The 25,226-nt window shown below is 41.9% G+C and overlaps 1 protein-coding gene across 16 annotated transcripts in view; it reads left to right on the top strand.

The window, feature by feature from the left end:
* CELF2 (CUGBP Elav-like family member 2) overlaps positions 1-25,226 on the top strand; it is a gene marked incomplete at its 5' end in the record, with an annotated part of 523,117 nt that overhangs the window by 217,602 nt on the left and 280,289 nt on the right. For 8 of the 16 annotated variants that reach the window (XM_079700757.1, XM_079700764.1, XM_079700759.1 and 5 more), the window contains one exon: positions 1,831-1,904. The exons of the other annotated variants lie outside the window; for them this stretch is intronic. In XM_079700757.1, the coding sequence (XP_079556883.1) occupies positions 1,831-1,904 (74 nt within the window). Of the gene's footprint in view, positions 1-1,830; positions 1,905-25,226 lie in introns of those variants that run through there. 16 annotated transcript variants of the gene reach the window in all.

The raw sequence follows: 25,226 nt of genomic DNA, 5'->3' as shown, positions 1-25,226 counted from the left end.
GTTTGTCTCATTTATCTGGCTAATTACTTTAGTAAGGTTATTGAAAGACCAACAAAATTCTTATAATTTCAAAGGCAGCCTGCAGTAGCTAGGGTCGGGAAAAAATGTAGCTTAGTATTATTAGGAAAAGTTGGGGCATTTGGGGTATAAGAATTGATTTTACCACACCTCTTTTTCAGTTCTTTATGAACCTAGCCCTGATTCCTCAGAAAGGCAATATTTTCAACTGAAGGTTAGTCCTAGCCCTATATCTGTCTTGGAATTAGAACCATCTTGGTCAAAAGCCAGATATGTTGTTCAGCTGAAGAAGGAAATCAAGTCAATTAAGTATGGACTTAATTGAATACACCAGGCCTGTTATTCCAAATTGCTCAATGCAGCAAGCCTGGATTTACAGTTGATATGTGGATTTAATATTGGTATATAAATACCATTTGTCTTCACAGTCTCTAAAGATGATCAATTCTCATTATAACACAAGAAACTGGTGAGAAAAGATAAAAACAATTTTTCTCCATGTTGTCTGATACATTTAACACCACGTGATACAATTAACTCCACGTGACTTAGTTTAACCCTCTTACTACTGTGAATACACCCCCAAGTGTGATGTCATTTCAAAATAAAATTTAAAGTGATGATTAATAAAAGAGGCAAACTATAAGACTTCTGGTTTGCAATTTATGAGGTTGCTTTTGAATGTGAAATAGGCCACAAAGAAGTTTTACAGACTGGTGACTTTGTGAAAATTTCAGTTTCATCTAAATAACGAAGCAACAAAACAATGATGAGAGTGCCAAATTAGAACATCACCATATAAAAATACTTTCAAGAATTTTCACAAGTCACTTGGGAAAATTAAACTCCCTTCTTTGTGAGAATTCTGCCCTATTTCTCAAGTCCTATTAGTAAATCGGTCACAAATCTTAAATGAGTATTTAAGCTTCATGGCCATTACAGACCTAACACTCTTTTCATGAAGCCACACTGTTGGTTTTTAAATCATTGTATTTAAGTACTTCGAAATGACCAACTTGTGATGTATCGTTTTAAAAGAAAACGTGCTTTATCACTATTTTAGTCCCGTGTACTTCTTAATGTTTTCAAGATGATACAAAAGAAAATATAATCGTGCAGAGACTGATGAATCTTTCTCCTTGTATAGCACGGAAAAGTCCGCAAATGTCACTTGGGCCGTTTATCTGATACTTACTTTGGCTCAACCACGAATGCTGTTTCAGTTGAGTTCATACACTGGCGAGCACAGCCCACCGAGGAGCATTTAAACAACCCCCGTGATGATTCGTCTCTCGTGGCTTCAGCTGGGGAGTTTGGGTGCGCTCATGGAGTGCACCGGCCTTGGGCAATACGGTGGTACTAAAGCCACGACAAGCAGTGGCTGAGTCGGGCCTCGTGCCAGGCTCCTGGAAATAGGGGACCGGACAGAGTCAGCGCTGGGGACAAGTGTGCGTGTCTGGATGCCGGGGACCCTAGGCCGGGGGGCGATTTGTCCAGGGGGGGCGGTCCCTCCGCCGCCTCCTCCCCCCGGGGGCCGGGCGTGCGGGCCCGCAGGGGTTAAGCGGCGGCGCGGCGGGCACGGAGCTCCGCCCCCGGTCGCCGCACCTGGCGCTGGGCAGCCCGCGGCCCGGGCGCTGGCTGTCGGCGGGGATTGGCGGAGAGCCGCGGAGAGAGAATGTGACAAGTGCCGGCTCGGGTGGCCGCCGCGGGGAGGCCGCGCGCACCTGTCCCTGCCCGTCTGCGCCGCCCGCCGCCGCTCGGCCGCGCGCACCGCCGCCCCCCGCGCCCGAGCGCAGAGCGCGCGCCGCGAACATGACTTCTGCCTTCAAGCTGGATTTCCTCCCGGACATGATGGTTGAGGGCCGCCTGCTAGTTCCCGACCGAATGTGAGTTTGGCCGCCCGGCCGCCTCCGGGTCACCGGCCCGGAGCCCCGCGGAGGGAGAGGGCGGGCTGTGGCGCTTCTGCGCCCCGGGGGCGCGGGGGGTGGCCCCGGTTCGGCCGCGCCCTGTGGTTCGGAGCCGGCGCTGGACGCGGGGTGGTGGGAGCGTGTCTGGAGGAGCGGCGAGGACCAGCGAGCGGGGCGCGGTGGCCGGGGTGGGGCGGAGAGCGTGGACCGGCGAGCCGGACGCGGGTTCCCGGGGTCTGGGCTTGGGGTCTGGCCCGCGGGGACAGGCGAGCGTGGCGCGGCGTCCCAGGGTGGGGTGCGCGCGTGCACGCTGGTGTCATTTGAAATTCGGGGCTGCTGGAGCTCTCGTGGCCCATTTAAAGATCCTTTCTTACCAAATTGCTCGCTTCTCTGACTTACTCTTTGCAAAGATTGCTTTCCTAGGATGGGAGAGTGGAAGGAGGCGAGAAGGAAAAAAAAAAAAAAAAAGGTGGGGGGGGAGATAATTATAAAACATGAAAATAGCCAGGTGTACTCTGTTGAAGAAATTAGTGGTAATTTTTAGGTAATCACGGTGATTTGTCTGATATGCAGTCTATAGTTTAATAATTAATGTGATTCTGGTTGTTTTACACGTCGTCAAACTAGAGTAGAGAGTTTATTGGGAGAAGTCAAGAGCTGGGATTCCTGAGGAAGGGAAAATATGCCTAATTTTTCTTGGGCTCGTTAGTCTTGGTAGGAAAGTCTCTCTTATCAGCTGGGTCACTCTGAAGGCAATGGGATCTGCTTGTATTTCAGGAGTTGTTTGAAAAGACGACCTAGAAGGTTGTCAGGAGTGGGTCTGAAAGGTCTGTGTCAATTTCAGACTTGGAATATATACAGTTGTCTCTTGTCAGGCAAGAAATGTGATGGTGAATCTAGGCTACAATTAATCGAGTGAAAAAGGGACTGCTATCCTTGGTAAGAGTACGTATAAAATGCTTCCTATTGTACGCACCCTGAGATAACATTCATATTCTTTTTGGCACTTTGCTCTATCCTGTGCAATTTTCAGGCCATTCTGAGCTTTATGATCCATTTCCCTGGCAACTAACTTTCCCCTACGGTGCTAGATTCTTTTTCTAGGATGTTAAATGTTATGAGCTGAGAGATTCTTGAGAAACTCCGCAGTGGCCAATTATTTGAGCCCCTAGGATTTGGGAGGGAAAAAAAAAAGCTGGGGAGAGGGATGAACGTCTGTTAAATGTGAATTGTCCTTCTAGTTGGTATTAAGAATGTTAACTTGCTTTTTACACATGATCAGGTTCATTGTCCCAACTAAGATAATCAGATAATGTAAATTAAAATATTGAATTTCCCTTTGGCAGTTTTCTCTGTGAAAGTAATCTTGATTAGTAGTGTTCCCATGATATTTGTTTTGAGAGATCTCTGTCCTCTCCCCCCTCTTAAAATGGCTATCTGTATAGGCGTTTATTACATGTTTGCACATTAGCTAGTTTGAAAGTTCTGTGTTTTCTCCTCTGTAAGAGAGTTGGGGCCGAACCAAAAAATTGGCTTGATCGTGGTTTTGAATGATGGTCGCCTGCTAAGAATACTCTCTGAATGTAAAGTGTTAATGGCCTCTGAAAGATGCTATCTCTTGTCAGTTAAATTATTAATTATGGAAGTTTAATTTGTCCCTTTCATTTGGTGGATGAATGTGGCTCATTCAAACTGTTTGCTCTGAATAGAGCCTTTTTGTCTTAGTGATGGAGTCTGCTAGACCAATCCTAATATAACTTCTACCCACTTCTCTTCCATGTGTTAGTTATTTTGGAATCAAACTCAAATTGTTTTCGGTGTTTCTCAACTCTTGCTTAATTGAACCTAGAAAAAAAGAAAAACAGAGGATTTGTAAATGATAACTTTATTATTTGTTTCCAAGATAATGATTTTATGTTTCCTTAGCCCTGAGAATACTGTAGCATGTTTTCCAAGAGTTTGTAATTAACTCACGTTAGAGACTGTCTTTGGGGAATAGGAGTGCGTGGGAAGGAGTGTGATAAGTTGAAAATGCTTCAAACCCACACGAAGTATATCTTATCACCAAGATAGCTTTGCGGGTTTATTGTTTTCTGGACCGGTGGTTGTTTATGGTATATTGCCATTCGGACTAAATTGCCCTCAGCTAGATTGTTGGCCTGTTCCTAAAAGGAACTTATATAAAGCACAGGGCTTTTCTGGTGCTGATTTTCTAAAGCAGTAGAACATATTTTCAATGACGTTTTCCCACAAGAATATATTAGATAAGTTTGCAAGATGTAATATGTTTGAGTCCTCAAGGCAGATGAACAAATAGCTTTTGAGGTAAATGATTACGCTTCATGGCCCCATGAGCCATCAAGTGTTTAAAGAGCCCATATCGTTTAAGGCTCTGTAGTGGGTATAGAATTGTTATGACATAGGCTTCAAAGTCTTGGGGTTTTAAACGTTCAACATCAAAACTGTACATGGAAATGGACCTTTTAAATAATCTTAACTATCAAAGGTTTGTTGTCTTTGTGTTTAGAATGTCATTTGCAAAAAAGCGTAATGAAATAGAATGTCATTTGCAAAACATAATGAAAATAAAAACAACTGATATTTTAAAAATTCTGTTTTAAACTGGGGCACTTGGTTTTGGATTGGAGTCGGGGATGAGTGTCTTTCTTTGTTTCACCTTTTGAATGATTGTATGTATGCATTGGGCTTTTTTTTTAATGTTTTTGAATTTTTACACAAATTTTAAACAGAAAATCTAAGACATGCTATCTTGGAATTGAGAAATTACAGGTGGAAAAATCTATGAATGCACCTTTAAACATGTTAGTTCAGATTTGTGATGTTAGAATAAGGTGCTGAGGAGAAGTTACCAGTAAATTAATACGAAATCTTATTTTCTTCACATTCGGTGAGTAACCTTACTGACAAGGAAAAAAAGTTATCCTGAGTCAACTTGGTGCATTAACCTTTTTGTTGAGTCCTCCCAAGTTGGGATAACTGGAAAGATGTCTATCAGGGTCTAATTAAACTGGACAGCAGTTCTAGGGACATAATTGTTAAAGTTGAAAGAGGCTTTGGAGACCATCTCACCAGACCTCCTCGTTTTATAGTTGAAGAAGCTAGTAGAGGGGCAATGGGACCAGTCCAAGAAGGCAGTGTAATTACTGTTTCCCTCTCCCCACTAAAATGAGAAGAACGTGAGTCATTCATTGAATGCCTGCTACGTGCCAGGACACTTTACGTACGCTGTCATAGTAGATATGCAGGGTGGGTATTGCACCCACTTTACAGGTGATACTTAAAGAGATTACATTCTTGCACATGCCATGTAGGCAGTAAATGGCAAAGCTGTGGTTTGCTTGTGTGTGTGTGTGCGCGTGTGCATGCGTGTGTTATATAAATGCATGTTTATGTGTTGATGAGAGAAGAGAGGACTGAGTTTTTGTTGGGAAACCATAATTGTCACTTGAGAATGATGGAGCATTATAGGAAATACATATCACCGATTCAGGATTGACTCTCTAATTTGATTCAATGAGTGAACTGATCACTCTCTTGTTTGATTCAAATTCACACTGTTATTCCATATGCTAATGAACTAAAGAGAATATACTTCAATTAAAAACTTTTTTTTGTTTACTGAGTACCAGCAAGATGAAGGTCAAAGACATTGAGTTCCCTTTTTTTTTTTCCATATGGCATTTAAAGTATATTTAGGAAATGCCATTACCAATAATAAAATACAGCACTGAGATTCGTCACCCGATTCCTTGATAGACATGAGAGGAAATTAAAATGCAAAGACTCTAAAAGAAGAGCTGTGTATATGGTTCTTAAAGGAAATTTTTAAAGAAGCATTTTCAGGTGGGATTTCTCAGTGCCTATCTCAGTATCAGCTGCTTCCTGAAACCGAAAACTCCTCCCACGTTGGCATTTTAGAACACTAATGTTATCTTTGATCTGGGTTAGAGGTATTACTGTAATTGTTGAGTATTGCTATTTAATTGTAATTTGCTGGATTGAGATTACTCTGGCATCTTTTGATGAGATGCAGTGAGCTGGGAGGAATAAGAACCTTGCTAGACAAGATGAAAAGAAGATAATATTTTCAGGTATGAACCCAGTGGTTCATGGGATCATTAAGAATGTTTTCCATCTCCGAGTGGTTACGTCCTCCCCCCACCCCTGCTCTCACCACTATAATAATAGTATATTTGGCCCCTGATAAAAGACTGCAGTTTCCTTCCTTTTTTTACCTAAATCCCCAGACTTTTCATTTCTCCTTACTCTTACCTTGTGGTTTTCTTACAGGTTCAACACTCATTCCCTTCTCATGAAAAGACGGGTAATAATCTGATAAACGTGATCATGGTTGAGGCTTATATGTAGACATGGATGATGGGGGGTGGGGGGTCTGATGTCACTGGAGCAAACAACCCCACAGCTGTTTATACTACCAGTATCTCTTATTTGCATTTCGTTGGAAAACCTGGGTATTTTCAACACATTACAGGGAGCCCCATGATAAATCAATAAGTCATTGATGTCTTTCACTTCCTGTGCTGAACCTCCCCCAAACTTAAAAAGTCTTTATTTCCAATTTAGAGTGTTAGTACTGGAGGGTTTTGTTTTTTTGGCGGAAGCTTGGATTTTTGCTTTGTGTTGGTGGATTAGGCCATCACGAAGAGTTAGCTATTTCTCAGTGTCATATGTGTTCTACAAAACTGCAGAAGGGGGAGGCTTTGGAAAGTACGAATGATTTCCAGTTCTTTAGCACCTCCCCGTTCTCGTGCCCTTGTGTGTGTTTCCACTATCAGGGAGCTGGTGGGGAATATAAGGAAGCCGGCAACGGTGCTGTGCTACTTGTGTAGCAGTGCAGAAAATGTGTTTTTATTTTTCCTTAAGAAAAAGCTCTCGCTGAACTAAAAGGGAAACGGAGCTGCACATTCCTGGAAAAACCTTGGTGGGACACAAAAACTAATTAGCGCGGTAAATGTGATGCTAGCAGGTAATTGTAAAATAATTATCCCCCTTTAGCATCATCACTGTTTAATTGTGCCATCCAATATTCTCATACTCTGAATCTAGATGTGAAGGGATGGAACCCCCCCACCCCAATCTCCTCCTGGGACTGTCTTTTTCATTTACTGTGAGCTTTAGACTCTTCCGAAAGGACTTTAAAAAGAAAGGGGGAAACATACAGGGGATTTTCAAAAGCTTCACTCTGCCCATTTGTTCTAAATCACGACAGAAAGTGATTACTCCAACTAGTTTTATAGAAATACAATTCCACTTATGTGGTTGAAATGCCTTGTGAGCATATTTGAGATTTACGCTTTCACAGTGCTACCCCCGGAGTTTTATGAACAGTCGGTTTTATGAACTGCAGATTGTATATTATGTTCAGATACTGAGAGTGATGCTTTAAAATCAGCTGATGATTTAAAATGGAATGCTAATAAATATGTAATCATATGGCTCTCAAAATGACAGATGAGTACAAATTCGGTTTTTGGTTAAATTTTAATTACTCCATTTGAATGAATGCCTCAGAGCCAACTTGCTGGCAAATTACTAGACCCATTTTTTTTCAGTTTTCCCTCCTAAATATGCATGTAAATTAAGTTTAGGCTGCATTTAGACTAAAATACCATTTTGGTTTATTATTCTCAACTTTTCTGCCGGACTTGTATGGCCTTTTACTTAAGGTCAGATTTTAAATAAAGAAACCTGTTTGAAAGAGACCTCAGTTTAAATGATCTGTGTTCCCTTTACATCAGCAGAAGGGTAAGAGACAGATAGATACAGGATTCCTTTAATAGTGATAGTGCTTCAAAAATGGGGTACGTGAAGTGTTTGGATTTTAAGCCTTAATAATGAAAGAAGTCAGAGGTTTGTTTTCTCGGGGAGATTGTTGATGGCTCTGTCATGACCATGGAAATCAAGTTCCCCCAACCCAGCAGCTGCTTTGTCTGACATTTATAGGCTCAAACAGGAATGAAGATTTCCGAGCTTCACAGATGATGGTGCTGACTCACTCCTCAGAGAGAAGGCAATTAATTTCAGCTGATTTCTTTGACATTTGACATCATTTTTAAACAGCTTAAAAAAAATTTTTTTTTGAGTGTCATGGGAGTGAATAGGTCTTCAGCTTCCATACTAAGATCGAAAATTCTGTTTTTATGCTGAAAGGCTTAATTTTCATGTCTTTTCAGAAGGGAGTTCATAGCTGGACTTGGGCTCATTAAGTTTTTTTTTAATTTAAATTTGTTTATTTATTTTTGACTGCATTGGGTCTTCATCGCTGCATGCGGGCTTTCTCTAGTTGCTGCGAGCAGGGGCTACTCTTCATTGCGGTGCACGGGCTTCTCATTGCGGTGGCTTCTCTTGTTGCGGAGCATGGGCTCTAGGCGCGCAGGCTTCAGTAGTTGTGGCACATGGGCTCAGTAGTTGTGACACACGGGCTTAGTTGCTCTGAGGCATATGGGATCTTCCTGGACCAGGGCTCGAACCCGTGACCCCTGCATTGGCAGATGGATTCTTAACCACTGCGCCACCAGGGAAGTCCCGGGCTCGTTGAATTTTAAGGTGGTATTTTAGATCCTTTTCCTTGAATGATGTCTTCCTATCTCCTGGTCTCCCCCAGTAACAGGAAAGTTGTACCACATTTATGTGACACGAAATCAGTTGGTCCTTTAGGCTAAAAGAGGAAAATAATTTGTTATTCACCTGGCTGTAAATGTGCACACACATGTATATATACGTATGTATGTAAAGGTGAAATATATATATGGAAAACTAGCTTGGGCATAATTCCTCACTTTCTTAAAATATCTTCCATTTAATGGCCTTTGGCTCTAAAAGTTAGGAAATATGTGTACAATGTAACATGTGTTTAATGGATTCTTACGTTCATAACTGAAACGTTTAAGATTCAAGAAGGTTTAACATCTTGACCAAAGATGTGACACTGCTAGAAGTAGTTCTTAGGACTTTGTTTTGACTCTTTGGCCCAGAACCTCAGAGTAGCTTTTGTTAAAGGACAGAAAAGAGGTTCACTGTGATGGTCCTGTCATACCTTCTGGGTGAGAAGCTGAGACTCTTCCCACCCAGTTGAGTGGCTTTTCTCTCCTTGCCAAAAAGTCCCCAGACTTAGGGACGTTTCTCAGTTGCAACTGAGTTGTTGCTACTGTCAAGACCTTATAGGTTTCAAGTAGGAAGAAAGAAAGACTCTTCACAGAAGCCTGACAGTAGGCCCTCCACTGATATTTTTTCGTGTAGATACGCTGGTGCCCACCAGACCAAATTCCTCACCTTGTGCTTCTTGCCTGCTGCCGCCATCTTGTATGGTCCATACCATTATCCCATAGCTTCCTACTGCTGTTGAAAGAAGAGCTCAAAATTTTGATTGTGTCTAGTGGGACTCCAACACATCAGCTGAACATCTTAAAAAGGCTAAAGTTATGGGAGATCTATGCAGCTGTAAGGAGGTAAATTGGTGTAAACCTTCTTCAACATGCACGCACACCTCTCACCCCGTTGTTTTCTCTGTGCATCTCCAGAGTAGACCTTGGGTGTCACACAGGTGAAGCAAATGCAGGCCGAAATCTGACATTTCATTTTCTCCTTGGAAAAAAAATCTTTGGGGAATAACAAAAGTGAAAGATAATAGGAAAAAGCGTAAGGAAGGAAAGCTTTTGGTAGCGGACTAATGGATATTCATTTTGTTATGCTTTGACTCGGCACTCCTGATTCTTTGTACCCTAACCCAGACTTCTTTAGGTCATCAACAGAACAGCTCTTCCTGAAGTTTTCTTTCTGCCTTTCCTAGGTTTTCCTGATGTATATCTTTTCTGTTCTTTTATTTGAATCTTCTCTAAGAGTCAGTGGGCTTCTCTAAGCCCCATTCATTATCCCTCTTCTGAGCAGTTTCCTAAATTTCAAGAGAAGGGGCCACATCCGTCCACAAGACAGTTCTCAGAACCACAGCCTTGAGAGGGAGGACAGCGTCCAAACACCTTGATCATCACTTGCAGTAAATTCCACTGGCACAGCTGTGTGTTTCTGTGCATAAAACTATATTTTGACTTCCTAGGCTACAGAAGGGGTGTCGAGTTTTCTGGTTGGGCAGAAGGGCACCATATTTCGAAGGATTGACTTTACGGATGTCATTGTCTTGGCCTGCTCTATTTGGCTCTGCTGCAGCTGTGTTTGCCTTCTCAAAATTGTCACCAGGAGGCCTCCAACTGCAATTATTCCCTTCAGTTCGTGCTTGTAGCATCCTTCCTTGTGACTCCCGTGGTCCACCCCGCCATCTTGCCTGAGCATCAGGATTCACAGGCAACACGCAAGCCCTGATGGCTGGTTAATACGACTGGCAGCTCCATCTCGAGACAATAATATTAAGTCACCTACATTTTACATTCTAATGCGACCTGTCAGGGTACTTCTTTCTTTTCACAAAAAGCCCAGATTTTCCTCTTTTTTTCTACTTCTCTCTTCCTCTTCGACGGCAAAAAGTTGCTGCCAGCATCTGCTGACGGGCAATAATATTTCTTCCGTTTCTGTATTACTAGAGCACTTCCAAGCAGGTTTTTACTTACTTCTGGTGTTTCCAGGTCCCTCACAGAGCACCGTGTTGAAGAGGAGACTTAAAGGCAGAGCATTTTTTTTTTCCTGTTAGTTGAGCCCCTGCCACAGAATCTTCTTTTCTCTCAGGAAGATTTTAGGAAAGATTGTTCTTCGTATAGAAACCATTTTAATTCTTTTGGCTATGTGTGAACTTTAACCTTGAGTTAGAACTTCCTCATGGGTCGCTTCTGCTTGTCGGGGACGCTTGCCCTGCGTCGAGATCTGCTGTGTGTAGCAGAATGGCATCACCAGCGACATGGCTTTATGGTCTCTCCAGCAATGCGTTAGAAGGTCATCCTTGAAGGCTAAGGGTCCTTTACTAAACAAGAGTCTCCTGCCTTCTCCTGGCTTGTCTTCTGACTTGTTCCATGCCCCCTTCAAGTCTCAGGTGACTTGTCAAAATTCCTCATCTAGAAAATAAGTATAATAAGATAACGCTTCTTACCTGTGCCCCAGAATTATTGTGAAGCTAATGTCGGGAGAGGAGTTAAAACCTAAATATTTTACAGCTTTGTGGTACTTGAGATCGACTGCAAGTTCACCTGCCTTTCCTGGGAGAATGAAACTCAGGGAAACTTCATTACAGCTGACCAGTTAATGTTTTCTCCCTCAGAACATTCATGCGTTAAAGTCTCAGCCAAAGACCCGTAAAGCAGTATGGCTTCCATATAGACCTGCAGAAAATGCTCTGTCCCCAGGACCACATTAAGAAGACGGGACTTTTTTTTTCTCTCTCTCTCTCCTCTTTCTGCTTGATGATTGAGAAATAAAATACAGTTTGTGTTCTAACTGTGAACTCGTGGTCAGACCTTGCATTCTGGGATGGGGTGAAGCAAAAAGCAATATCTCCATCCCGGTATCTCCATAAATGCATTTGGAAAAGCCCATCTCTACATCAGCTGAAATAGATCTTGATTTTCTTATGGGAGGAGACTCAGCTGCACCATAGGAAGGCTGCTTCTCACATGATGCAGAAACCCCAACCCTTAAGAAAACAATTTCAATGATGTGAACGTGGAGGCGAGTATTGTAGACCCTGCCACCTGCTGGCCTCATTAGGTGCTCAGGCCACAACATGCCAGGAGAGTCTCTGAAGGAGGAAAGGATTTGGAAGAGGAATCAGTGATTTTAGGAGTTGGCACAATGGGTGGAGGTGTGCATCCCGCCACAGGAGTCATCATAGTTACTCTTTTTCTGCTGTACTATACAGGCCCTTCTTCTCCTGACATAGCCGGTAAGGTCCTTGAAGTCCTGAGAAGCCAGAGCTGCTACAGCTAGTGTGAAGGTTTGCTCCTAACGTTTTAAGTCACTTGATTGATTAAGATCAGACATGATCAGATTCAGTTGGGAAGCTCAGAGCCTCCTCTGAGTCCATTAGCTGAGGAATGTCCTCCATGGTGGGCCAGAGGCCACGCAGCACCCACTCTGGCCAAGAGAGTAATGTTGCTGGTGAGACACCGCCCCGCCCCCCAGGCCATGAACGTGACCTCCCAAACCAAGAATCCCTTGCCCCTGTAGCAAACCACTTTGCGCTAGGCTGAACTTGGGCACTATCCGAGATGACGGCTGTTTGTGACATCGTTGGGAGAGGAACCTGAGGTCTGTGGATGAAATCTGGCAGAATCTTTCGAGAAGGGTCTGCCTCGCAGATACTACAAATGTTTCTCTACAAATTGATGAGTTCTTTGTAATTGGCACATTTTATCTTAGCGTCAAGGACGTCTAATTGACTTTATAGGCAGCCTTTCAATTGGGCCAAGATTTTGTGTCCACCTATCATAAAAAGTGACCAAAATTAGACCCTTGTCAGCCTCAGGAGCCACAGGATGGCCTTGATCTCGCCTCTGACTGTGTCTTGTTTTTTTCAGGTTTACTCAGAACGTGATACTTGTGATCCAAATTGATTTTGAGTTGTCTGTTCAATAAAATAATGTCTACCTAGAAGCCAAAATGTGTTTTCTGGTGTCAACAAAACTGTAATTCTTTGACAGTGAAATATTTCTTTTTAGTATGTTTCTCCTAATTCTGATTCCTAACGCTTTAAAGGATGTTGCATTCCTGTGGGTACGCTTTCTGAAATGTTTTATGACATTTGCTGTTCTTGATTTAGGGTATACTGTGGGTCAGCCATTAAGCTAAGGGATTTGTATAAATTATCAGTAATCTTCAGAAAACTTTTGCAAGGTAAGTTGTATTGTTCCAATTTTGCAAATGAGAAAAGGGAGGTTCCAGAAGGTAAAGGCACGTATCTGCATCCATTTTCAAAGCCTGAGCTCTTTCAACTGTGCCACCTTCCATTCTGGCCCAGAAGGTTGCTGTGTCTTTTGAGGGATCCCTAGACCCTTGTATGACCATAAACAGGTTGAACTTCTAGATGTGTTGGCGAATTGGCAGCTGAATTTGTGGATCCTGAGTATGAAATAGTTTCTTAGCTATGACCTAATGATAATAACCTGCTTTTTATGTGCTCTTTCACATAAATTTCTTGATTTTGTTTCATAGCCAGACTAATTTCTGAGTTTAGAAGGCAAGAGTGTTGTAAAAGTTGGCAGAAGAAAGGGGCACCATAGCAAAGTCAAGATATCTTAATGCTAGAGGCAGGGTCTTACTTACAGCTGAGATAAGGAAGCAATTAACATTGAATGTTAAGGTGGCTCCTTATTCTTCATTTAAAAAGATCACTGCCTGAAAGAGAAAAACAAATATTGTATGCTAACACATATAATATGGAATCTAAAAAAAAAAAGGTTCTGAAGGACCTAGGGGCAGGACAGGAATAAAGCGACAAATGTAGAGAATGGACTTGAGGACACGGGAGGGGGAGGGGTAAGCTGGGATGAAGTGAGAGAGTGGCATGGACATATATACACTACCAAATGTAAAACCGATAGCTAGTGGGAAGCAGCCGCATAGCACAGGGAGATCAGCTTCGTGCTTTGTGACCACCTAGAGGGGTGGGTTAGGGAGGGTGGGAGGGAGACGCAAAAGGGAGGAGATGTGGGGACATATGTATACGTATAGCTGATTTACTTCGTTATACAGCAGCAACTAACACACCAGTGTAGAGCAATTATACTCCAATAAAGATGTTAAAAATAAATAAATAAATAAACTTAAAAAAGAGAGAACTGCCTCTTCCAGGAAGAAGTTTCTTTGGGGGATTTCATTAGACACCTGGCATCCCACCCTGCATTTACTTCCAACTTCCTGATTTTTGCATTGATTTAGAGGAACACCTTTCTCAGGGTGCCTCCAGCCCATAGTGTGCCTTCTTGTGAATTAGAATAAAGCTCTTGGGTGGCATTCGGTCCGCATTGTCCCCCTCATGTGGTGACTTGCTGCTGTGTCCTTTCTACAGTTGCTTGCAGTTTTACCTCCTCCTTCATAAATGAGCCAGAGGGGTCGGCAGTAGAATAAGTGTCTCTGAACATGATAACACATGGATTTTAGATGATTGACAGTGGTGACCAACTCAGCCATGGCCCCTGGTCCCTTTCAAGTGTCAGTACACCTTTGACCTTTCCATAGCATTTTGCTCAAGTGCATAAACATTTGATGGGACTCTGGGTTTTCAGCAAATCAGAGATGTGCGTTTCCTGCGTAGCTATCCAGAGTAAAGGAACAGGCAATAGAAAAGTTAGCGTAGAATTCATGCCTGGGTTGGTCTAACCCACACCACCATTTCATACCAGATATTAGCTTGTCGAAATGCGTTTACTCTTAGCAGGAGACGCGCGTTGTAACCTAAGAGGATGTGATTGGAGTGGAGTTTTCGTGCCCCATGTGCTTATTGTATTCTTGCTACTGATGCAAACATTATCTGTAATTACATTTTCAAGTGAGTGAAAATTGCAGGCTTTGTTGAACAAAAATACAGCCAAAGAATGGAATGTATATCCACTCCACCCTCATTATAAGGCTTTCAGAAATCAAACTATAAGGCCCAATGCCGTGGCTCTTAACAACACGATACCAACTCCATTCTCTGATGTTTGAACACTTCGTCAAAATGCTGGGTTCCCAATGATGATCATAAAATTGGAGGAGAATGTTGTTACTCTTTTAGTACTTTGCCAGCTCCATTGTCAGCGCTGTCACAGTGACAGCGCCTCTCCTGAATCCTCTCTTTCCAGGATGTAAAACCGGAAACCACGATTTGATTTAGATCCAGGCATGGTGGGCCAAGTTGAGGGGGTTGGTTGAGGTGAAGACATTGTTGCCTTCCTGGGACAGATACTGTTATATCTGTACAACATTATATTGTCTTAAAGCAGCCTCACCTACCACCTAGGGTGCAATTAAAAAAAAAAAAAAAGATTGTCCCCATGGGGACCTACTGCAAGGTAAACTCTTACCTTGATCTTAGAGCCTGGCCATGGGACGAGGAAAACATTCTGGCCAACCTTGCTCTTCTAGACACAGGATAAGACCCCACGTCTAATTTCAGTGAGAGCTTAAACCACGTGGAATTTTAAAAAAGAGACTCTGACACGTCTGACCTTAGTGTTTTGCTCATCGTTGATTAGCCTCTGAAAATCCAGGGAACCCATGAAATAGAAAATGTTCCCTGGTTTTTGGGTGGAAAGCAAATGGGAGGAAGAAATTATGGTGACGTTGTTACTGTTAATTTGTTTATAAGGCATTAAACTTGTCATTTTCATGATGGTTCACAAACTCACAACTCACTCTCTAGGCCCTAGTAGAGTTCAAACTCTTAGCAAAACTAAAGAAAAAAATCATTGTGATGCTTTACTCCAAAAAAGGAGCAGAACGAGTACTTGAGTCAGGCTGCTCGGAAAACCCACCGACCTTCCCTGAGTCTGTCGAGTTCTGCCCTTTCAGGTAGGACGCCCATGTCATCAAAGAAGTGTTTAGTTAACAGGTCATAATTAAAGTGTGGACAGTTGAAATCCATGTAGTTCTGGTGTATACCTGGTGAATTGGGTGCTCCCGTGTGTGTGTGTGTGTGTGTGTGTGTATATACATATACACACCATGTATGTATGTTACCTTTTCTAACATAAGTTATACACTCAAACGTGTACAGTTGTATTTTGCACAGACCACTTTATACTGTAATAATAAAGTTACGTTCAGTATTTTTAACATTCGTGGAGCTGAAATGAGATAATTTGAAGGTCCAAGTAAAGGGCTTTCTGTGTAATACAGCACATCAACAAGGTGTGTGTGTGTGTGTGTGTTTCATTTTTTAAAATGTAAAGGGATTGTTGTAGCTGTTGACGCTTCTTTTGCAGCGGAAACTGTGAGACCTAGCCAGTCTCCATAATATAATTGCCCGATTGTGACGCACAAATGAGGGCAGCTTAATTTGTGTATTTCATCAGTTTTCTCTGTGGATTACAAACACTCCTTCATGTTCAGCAGCACACTTTTTTTGACAGGTTATGTGTTTATATCTGTAAGTGCCTGGGCTTCCAATAGCTTGGGCTCTTAACAAATCAGCACAACTTACTTTAAGAAGTGTAATTAGCCTAGAACCAAAGTTAATTAGCTTTTAAAGTTGTCTGATTCTCGGGGTTTCCTGTTTCCTGCTACAATAATAAATTGATTCCATTGTGGTGTAGTAGATAGAGCGGGAGCCAGGAAGTGTGTAGTCGTTTTATAGTTTGCCCTGCAGATTGAATAGTTAAAATTAAGTTGGACAGCTGAGGAGTTGAGGATTTATGAGTCACAGCTGACCTATTTGGCTGAATTGATCAGTTGTTCTGTGGAAACCACCTAAACATTTTCTGTACTGAAATCTGTTGTTTTTTTTTTTTTTTTTTATAACTCTGAAATTCCTGCTAGTGAACAAGAGTTGCAGCGTGTATTGTCAACCTCAACACAAACATTTGAAGTCTCACAATGTACTGCCTGTTCTTGGTGTTACAAAAATCTTCTAGAGTGTTAACAATGGTTCATATTTTAAGTTAAACATTTGGTTACTCTGAGCTTTTGTCTATCACTTTGTTTCTTTTTCTGGGATATACTGGTTTAAGATGAAGAAGGCTTTGCACTATTTGCTTTAGGTTCTGTTAGATTAGTAAAGGATTTTCTTGTTGGGAAATAAAAATTTAACTGTTACATCTTTCTGAAGACCTTCGTATATTTTGGAGATTAATCCTTTGTTGTTTCATTTGCAAATATTTTCTTCCATTCTGAGGGTTGTCTTTTCATCTTGCTTATGGTTTCCTGTGCTGTGCAAAAGCTTTTAAGTTTCTTGGTGAGTGGGAAGCTGCTGCCTAGCACAAGGAGATCAACTGGATGCTTTGTGATGACCTAGAGGGATGGGATAGGGAGGGAGGGAGAGAGGCTCAAGAGGGAGGGAATATGGGGATATATGTATACATAGAGCTGATTCACTTTATTGTACAGCAGAAACTAACACAACACTGTGAAGCATTTATACTCCAATAAAGATGTGGGGGAAAAAGACCTTCGTTCAGCATCCTGTAAATCAGATGAGGGAAATATGATATTGCCTCATCAATTTTTTTTTTTTTTTTTTTTTTTTTGCTATACCTAGATCCTTCCTAGAAACCTTACAAATATAACTAAGAACACTAAGTGGAAGAAACATGGTCTCTTGGTGGTGATGTGCATGTACATTTATGATCTTGGCCATTTGGATTGTAGAATCCAGGCAGGCTGAGAGATGGGGGAAAACAACAGGATTGTAGAATCCAGGCAGCCTGAGAGATGGGCGAAAACAACATGAACCAATATCTGTAATATTGCAGTTCTTTCCCATCTAAAAAAGCTGCAAGAGTAATATTGCCTTACCTACTCCATTAGGTCTGAGTGAATCAGGTATGATCCACAGAAATAACTGTGCAAGCAAAGAAATCTGGATTTTTATCCTGTCGAACCTTTTGCTCCTTCAACTTCCTTTAGACAAAATCTTGATTTTACTCTAGATCTAGAATCTCGAGAGCAAGTAGGCATGGAGAGTGAAAATAAGCTGATGGCATAGCAGCCACTTAACTGGTGCTCCAGATATGACCCCCAGGTTGGAACTCAAAACACAGTGTGTATGTGTCCTGGTTTGCTGAGATACTCCCAGTTTGTATCTATCATCCTGGCGTCATCACTAATGGCATCCGCCTTTCACTCTAAAAAGTGTCCCAGTTTGGATGATAAATTACGTGGCCCCCCTTCTCATGTCTGATCCTGTATCACTAGCTTTCTTAAATATAAACATGTTTGCCAGCTTTTAAAAGTCTATACATAGGACTAACCCAAACCTTTGCACAGAAAGGATTATCCATGCTTTGAAACATTCAGAAAAAGCAATTTCTAGCCTCTCTTTCTCTGACCCATTCCCTTACCTAAAGTATTCAAAATTGAACAGAAGTTTCCTCGCTGTTTTTAATGTGTTAGTACCCTGCTGGGCACCTTGGGACAAGCTAGCTCATTAACTTATGTTTCTTTCTAACCAGAATCTCTTGTCCTGGGAAATTCCCGTGGACGGCTTTGTCTGATCACCCTTCCCCCAGCACATGGGTTCAGTGTTTGAGGACCCTGAGACCAGATTTACAAAGCTGCCTTTCCCTTCGGTTCCGTTAAATTCATGAAATAACTTTGCCCCATTCTGGAAAGCTCAAGTAGGTGGCTCAGTTCTGTTAAGATTCAGCTAGAGCGTGACGAGGGCCAGAAAATGATCTGATGGCGCAGGCTTTGTTTGTCCTCACACTGCCCGTGGTGAGACAGTAACAGCCGGAGCCCAGCCAAGGTATTAAGGATGACCCCAGGGTGCCCACCTATATTTTTTGAATTTTAATCTCTGGTATGCTTTTTTGTCCTCTTCCACACTAATTGGTCTTTCTCCTTCGGTGCTGGAACTTCAGAGGATTTGTGCAATCTGTGTTTAAAATCGATTTCCTGATTTTTAACATTTATACCCAGCTGTTTGTTATTCCGTGCAGCCATCAGCATCCGAGTCTCAATGGACCATGTAATGTGCAGCTGTAGCCAGATGTAATGCTTCTGCTCCCTAAATGTTTCCATTAGAAGCTTAGAGAGGCAGGCTAAAGACTGCTGATAACCAGGTTGCCGGCATTAATTTACCCTCTGGAGCTACACACATTCTGCCTGGCAATTGTATTTCACGACCAACAAGCAGAGCAGTGTTTGCAGGCTTCATCCCTGGTAGTAATGTTGACACTGTATATATCAAGTACATCCACACTGATATGAAAGGTACTTGTACCGCTAATTCAGGCGGCAGGAAGCTGTCTGATCTGCATGCATAAATACTCTGGAAGTAAGGTTGCTCTCAAGAAACGTCAGCCAGGATTCATATCAAACCTTGGCCCAGATTAAAATAGGTTCATAAACTAGTCTCTTGAAGAGAACATTTCTTAGGAAAAATCATTTTAGGATCATTTCTCTGCCGTCTATAGTCAAACCTTGTTTCTCATTTGCATTTATTATTCAAATCTGTGTTTCCTTTTGTATTTGTATGATGTATCTTTGTTTAGAGGCTACAGCTTCTACCAAATTTAATTACTTCCCTCGGAGGCTTTAAATTGAGGGCAGCTTCTATTAATTGTTAATTACATTCCCATTCCATTTACACAGCAAAGGTGCAGTTACTAATTGAGGGTCTGTTCTGTACAGTGATAAGCGACTTCTTCAGCCTCAATATTTATGTTTCTATGGGGACCGATTTTTATTTCTCTAATCTTATCTTTTATTAAACATAAAAATAGACATTCCCGTGATATATTGGCCATTCCTATGATCCAGTGTTGTATATCCCAGAGAAATACATGGGAATCATATTTGACTCTGTGTTGCCATCTGGTGGTGTCTTGATCTTTTTTAGCCTTCTTAGACCAGTTTCTGATGAGAAGATGGTACCCCAGGGGGTCTGTTCCTTTCTTAGTTTTACCCCACAGCCTCTCTGGGAATTTAAAATTAGCCTCATTCCTCACTGGTGGCAGCATCAGTATGGCTCAGTGTTCTTTGTGTCATTAAGTACGCATCGCATGTCTTCTAGATATTAGGCATCTCGCATTACTCAGTCTTTGATTCTCAGCTTGTCGTTCTCAACCTTCCTTTTCTAGACGGCTTATATCCTCAACTAACCTGTCCAGCCTGACTGGGGCGGGGGGAAACTATGTCTCAGCATTTGATCTGGGTTTCTATCTGGGTGTCCTTTGGTGAGCAGTGTTTCTGCCTCAGTGGCCGGGCTTCGAGTCAATTGTGGGAGCTGGTGGATGGAGTCCGTCTGCTCGGTGTTGGCTACTTCCTGAGTGAGAACCCTTGAGTTGGCCGCAGTTCCATTTCAACAATTTATTAAGAGCGGTTTGGTAATTTACTGAAAAAACAGTGAGAGTTGTTTGTTCATTTATTTATTAGACATATTTCACAAGATGAAGTTACCTCCCAGCCCAGGCTGTGTTATTTCATTTTTTACTGACATTTCCATCTCCTCTTTGAAATGGATCTGCCATAATAGTTGGTTTTCGTGTCATGATGTGCTTCTGTTCCATAGCCCCAAAACTTTTTTAAAAAATCATAAAGGTAGAGAGCAAGAAAGAACCAAGCTATAGGTTGAATTAATGAACCGGGCAAAGTGAAAAGCATTAAATCCTTCGTTATTGAGGAGTTTAGGTTTATAGCAAAACCAAAGAGATGTTAGTTTGTGGGTTTTAGTGGATTTTGTCAAAATGCTTGACAGTGGGGAGGGGGAAGGGTAAACTGGGACGAAGTGAGAGAGGGGCATGGTGATATATACACTACCAAATGTAAAATAGATAGCTAGTGGGAAGCAGCCATATAGCACAGGGAGTTCAGCTCGGTGCTTTGTGACCACCTAGTGGGGTGGCATAGGGAGGGTGGGAGGGAGATGCAAGAGGGAGGAGATATGGAGAGACATGTATATCTATAGCTGATTCACTTTGTTATAAAGCAGAAACTAACACACCATTGTAAAGCAATTATACCCCAATAAAGATGTTTAAAAAAAAAAAATGCTTGACAGTGCCTAGACCTCCAGTAGATAGCCGTGCTAAGTTAGAAATGTACCATCTCTGATAGCAAGAGATGCCAAAGGCAGGCATGTGTAGTGCTTTCTGTCCCTCAGCTGCTAGAGGTGGCTGCCTGTGGAGGGACCAAGCCACACTGGGCAAGGAGGAGCCTGGGTCAGATTGGGGCATGGGCGGGGAACGACCCACTTCAGCCTCATTGGAGAAATGAGTTCCCTCTACCCCACCTGCATTCCGGCTTCTCTTTGTGAAATCCTCTTGCATCTGGCCTATATTCTTAAGGGAAAAAAAAAGCTTCTAATTCTTAGAAAGAATGTGTGGAAGGTGATTTGCACTGTGTTACATTGCCAGGCTGTGCTGGTGGAGGTATGTGGTGTGTGAAACTGGGGGACTTATTAAGTTATTGATACAGGAGGGTTGTCGACTTAGGCAAGGTGTGAAGATAATCCTATTAGAAAGTGATTACTCTTCTACCGGAAATGCATTCAAAGAGTTGTGGTGCTGGGACGGAAGGAATCCTGACAGAATTTCTGGGATCAATTCAATATTATGCAGTACACAGCCATCCACATGAATTCTGGAGTGAAACAGAATATCCACTGCAGCACTGATTTTGTACATATTATACCCATCCATGTAGAGATCACGCATAAATTACAAATGGAGGTGGGGTTCAATGCTCTTTCTTAAGGATTTTTTTAATTGAAGTAGAGTTTATTTATACTGTGTTAATTTCTGCTGTACAGCAAAGTAATTCAGTTATACGTATATATATTCTTTTTCATATTCTTTTCCATTATGGTTTATCACAGGATATTGAATATAGTTCCCCATGCTATACAGTAGGACCTTGCTGTTTATCCATTTTTTTTTTTTATTTTTTTTTTTATTTTTTTTTGCCGTATGCGGACCTCTCATTGTTGTGGCCTCTCCCGTTGTGGAGCACAGGCTCTGGACGCGCAGGCTCAGCGGCCATGGCTCACAGCCTCAGCCACTCCACGGCATGTGGGATCTTCCCGGACCGGGGCACGAACCCGTGTCCCCTGCATCGGCAGGCAGACTCTCAACCACTGCGCCACCAGGGAAGCCCCTCCATCTTATATATAATAGTTTGCATCTGCTAATCCCGAACTGCCAAGGATTATGGTTTTAAAATGTGCTATAACCTTTTGTATAAATGTCCCACATAAAACTCTTTTAATATTTGGAACCCCCAGGTATGAGCTTGAAATCAGATAATTAGGCTAAATTATACAGGTTGGGTTCATCTTTATTAAAGCATTTCCGGCAGGGATGAAACTCCATTATTAAACATGATTTTGGAATTAAAACTGGAAAGCTTTACAGAATCTTGGAAATGGAGGGAGGGGGTAGCACCTTCGGTGGGAAGCCGACTGCCTTGCCCTCTCATTCCATCCCCCCCCCACCGCTGCCCCCCACAGCCGAGCACCCCGTACTCCCTTGGCATCCTGTACCTGTGTGCCCGCAGCAGCATCCTGAGTCCTGTTCCATCTCTCCCATTAGACTATGGCACCCTGAAATCAGAAACCAAGATTCAGTGAGCTGATGCCCACAGCACCTAGAACTTCATACAACTCAGAGGAGGTGAGGGCGCACCACATTACGTGAAAAAGGAAGAAGCGTCGAGAACTAACATTGCTAGGATTGAAATGAACTGAGCAAATTCTCCTGGAGCTCCTGCCATAGGCCAGGGTGTGGGACACAGGCAAAAGCATGTCATTGGAGCTGACATCGGCACTTCCTGAAATCCTTGAGTTCAGACTCTTAGGGCACCAAGCTGAGTGCCCTTAAAACTGGACTTCAGGGTTCTTTGGCTGTAGACTTAGTCATTGACCTCTAGAGGCACCACTTTGCCGTATTTGTCCAGGTGTACGTTTGAGTCCTTACTTAAGTGTTTATGAACTTCTAAATGCACGTTATTGAAGAAAAAAAATTTAAGAATCACAAGTTTGTTTTTAAAGCTTTATTGAAAGCCACTCAGTGGAAATCAGTGGAAAATAGGTGTTAAGTGTGCTTCATAACTCTGGTCATTGAAGTAGGAACTTGCATACCAGTTTTTCAGTCTAGTTTCATTACAGAATAAGGGATAATTATATATTTCCTACGTTTTACACTTTTATGCCAGTGCCCTGGAGGAGACCACAGGCCCAAACAATTCAAATATGCAGATAGAGATTTTTTTTTAATCCCTTATGACTTCAGAACATAATATACATTGAGGGGCTGGGGCAGGGAAGATGGTGGTATTATTTTCTCTATTATAACTTCATGAAGCTAATATTATGTCACCTCTACAGAAAGGAGCTCAAAGACATTCTAGGGATCGGGAAAAACAAAATGTGTTGATCTGGCCTATTAGAAACCAGTTTTTAGTTGAAGATTTCCCATTTTCTGGGAGTTCAGTGTCTCTTAGGAAAATGTAAATTTTGAAAAAATGTATCATTTCCATGTCCTTGGCAAGGGGACCAGGTGATTCTAAGGGAAACAGGGGCAGGAGGAGGTGAAAGAAATCCCGTGCCAGTGCAAAGCAGAAGGAAAGAGTGGCATTCCTGTATTTAACCACGTCTTCATGATGTTCTCTGTGCAAATTGTCTCCAACAATATGGAGATAATTCAAACCAAGCGTTCACAAGACTCAGACACAGTGTTTTGGAGAAGAAATAAAATAAGTTCTGTTCTATAAACACATCAACTGATGGTTAGTGCTTGATAAGATCTTAATCTGCTATAATAACATTTTCACATCTGATAAATTGCATCATATAATCGAAGTAACAATGGTTTATAGGAACTTTAAAGGTATAATTTGTATGGAATTTTAATTACGGAGCAACAGAACAGTGAGCCACCAGGAAAAACCTATTTTACGCTGTATTTCCTGTGTTGTAGCTTATTGTGTTGCAGCTTTTTGTCATTCTGGTCTGGTTGGTCACTCCCTTTTCCCTGTATGATGATTTTAATTGTTGTTTCTTGGCTCAGGCAGGCATTTAGTAAGTATTTGCTCTGTGCCAGTGACTGCTTTAGGTGCTGGGAGAACCCTGCATCCTCAAGTTGTAGCCCCATTCATAGAAACAGTGCTTTTTTACTTGCCTCCTATGTTGTGAGTTCCCTTCTTCCATCCATTTCACCTTCTACTGTGTAGAGTTTTCCATGATCCAGCTGTGTTGCACCTGCTGTTTACCTCCATCTCTGTGATAGGTTATTTTAGTTGCTCTTCTAGCCTCCTGCCCTTGGTAGTGTCTTAGTTCTGGCTCTTATAGCAAAATACCACATACTGGGTGTGTAAACAACAGACATTATTTCCCACAGTTCTGGGAACTGGGAAGTCCAAGATCAAGGCACTGGCAAGATTTGGTTCTTGATGAGGGCTCTCTTCCTAGTTTGCACACAACTGCCTTTTTGCTGCATCCTTACATGGCAGAGAGAAGTTCTGATGTTTCTTCCTCTTCTTGTAAGGGCACTAATTCTATCATGGGGGCCCATCCTCTAATCTTATCTAAACTTAATTAGCCCCCTAAAGCTCCACCTTCAAATACTTTGAGTGTTAGGGCTTCAACATATGTATTTGGTGGGGGATACAAACATTCCATCCATAACAGATAGTGATACTACCAAGACATAGAAGCAGACCTGAAAAGAGGTGGAGCAACCACAGTCTATACTGCTAAATAAGTGGGATCGAGTTAGGAAGGTGATAGTATAACACCAAGGCCCATTAGCTATGAATAGTGGTTCACTATTAACACACATTTTTGGGGATTTCCCTTTCACACTTGGAGCCGGAGCACTTGGAAAGCCATATCAGAGGAAGTTCCTAAACCCTCTTGTTTCATGAGGCTGAGAAAATAACATGAACATTGCAGGTGTCAATGGTACTGAGATTGTAAGGCTTTGTGTTAAAAATATGACTCGTACTTCTTAGTTTTCTTAACACATGTTTAATTTCTGTTCAGTCAAGTTACAGGAACTTTTCTCATCCAGTTTTCCAGATCATTTTCTTAACAAAATTACCTTATGTAAAGAGATCTCTCTGGACCCTTTTCCATGATGTTTACCCAGTGTGATCTCTGTAATCCAGGACATAACAGTAACCCCTTTAAAATTGAATGCATCCCAGAGATCTTACAGTATTTAAGCTGATATATTTGGATGTTCACAGCCCTGTTACTATATATAAAAAGAATTCTGTCAGGGTTTTTTGGACTTCCGTATATTTGGTGCATGCCTAGCTATACCTTTCTGAGATTAGTTCCATTATCCTCTATCTGGTTTTCACTAAAATTATGTTATGATCTCCTTGGGGACACAGTTATGGGTACATGGTTAGCAGGATAGACTAGAACGTTTGTGATGAACTGTTTTCATCAGAAATATCAGAATCTCCTTAGTAAAATGAAATGAAAAGGAAAGCTGGGGGCTTAGCGTGGGGTTGATATTTCAGGAAATTACCAAGAGGTTGGTTTTCTGTTGGGGGAAAAAGGGAAATTTTATATTTATGACCTGACCTTTCATATATCTGTTATTATTCCACAGTAGACACTATATTTAATTCAGAGCTTTTGAGAGCATGAAACCATTGCTGTAAGTTGAATAACTTTTAACTGGGAAATCAAAGGTCCAGGTTCTTTGGAAGCCAGGGTCATAGTCAGGGTGGGAA

The sequence above is a fragment of the Hyperoodon ampullatus genome, assembly GCF_949752795.1.
Source record: "Hyperoodon ampullatus genome assembly, chromosome: 3".
Lineage (NCBI taxonomy): Eukaryota > Metazoa > Chordata > Mammalia > Artiodactyla > Ziphiidae > Hyperoodon > Hyperoodon ampullatus.
The sequence above is the reverse complement of the archived record's forward strand: the minus strand, read 5'-3'. Positions and strand labels throughout refer to the sequence as shown.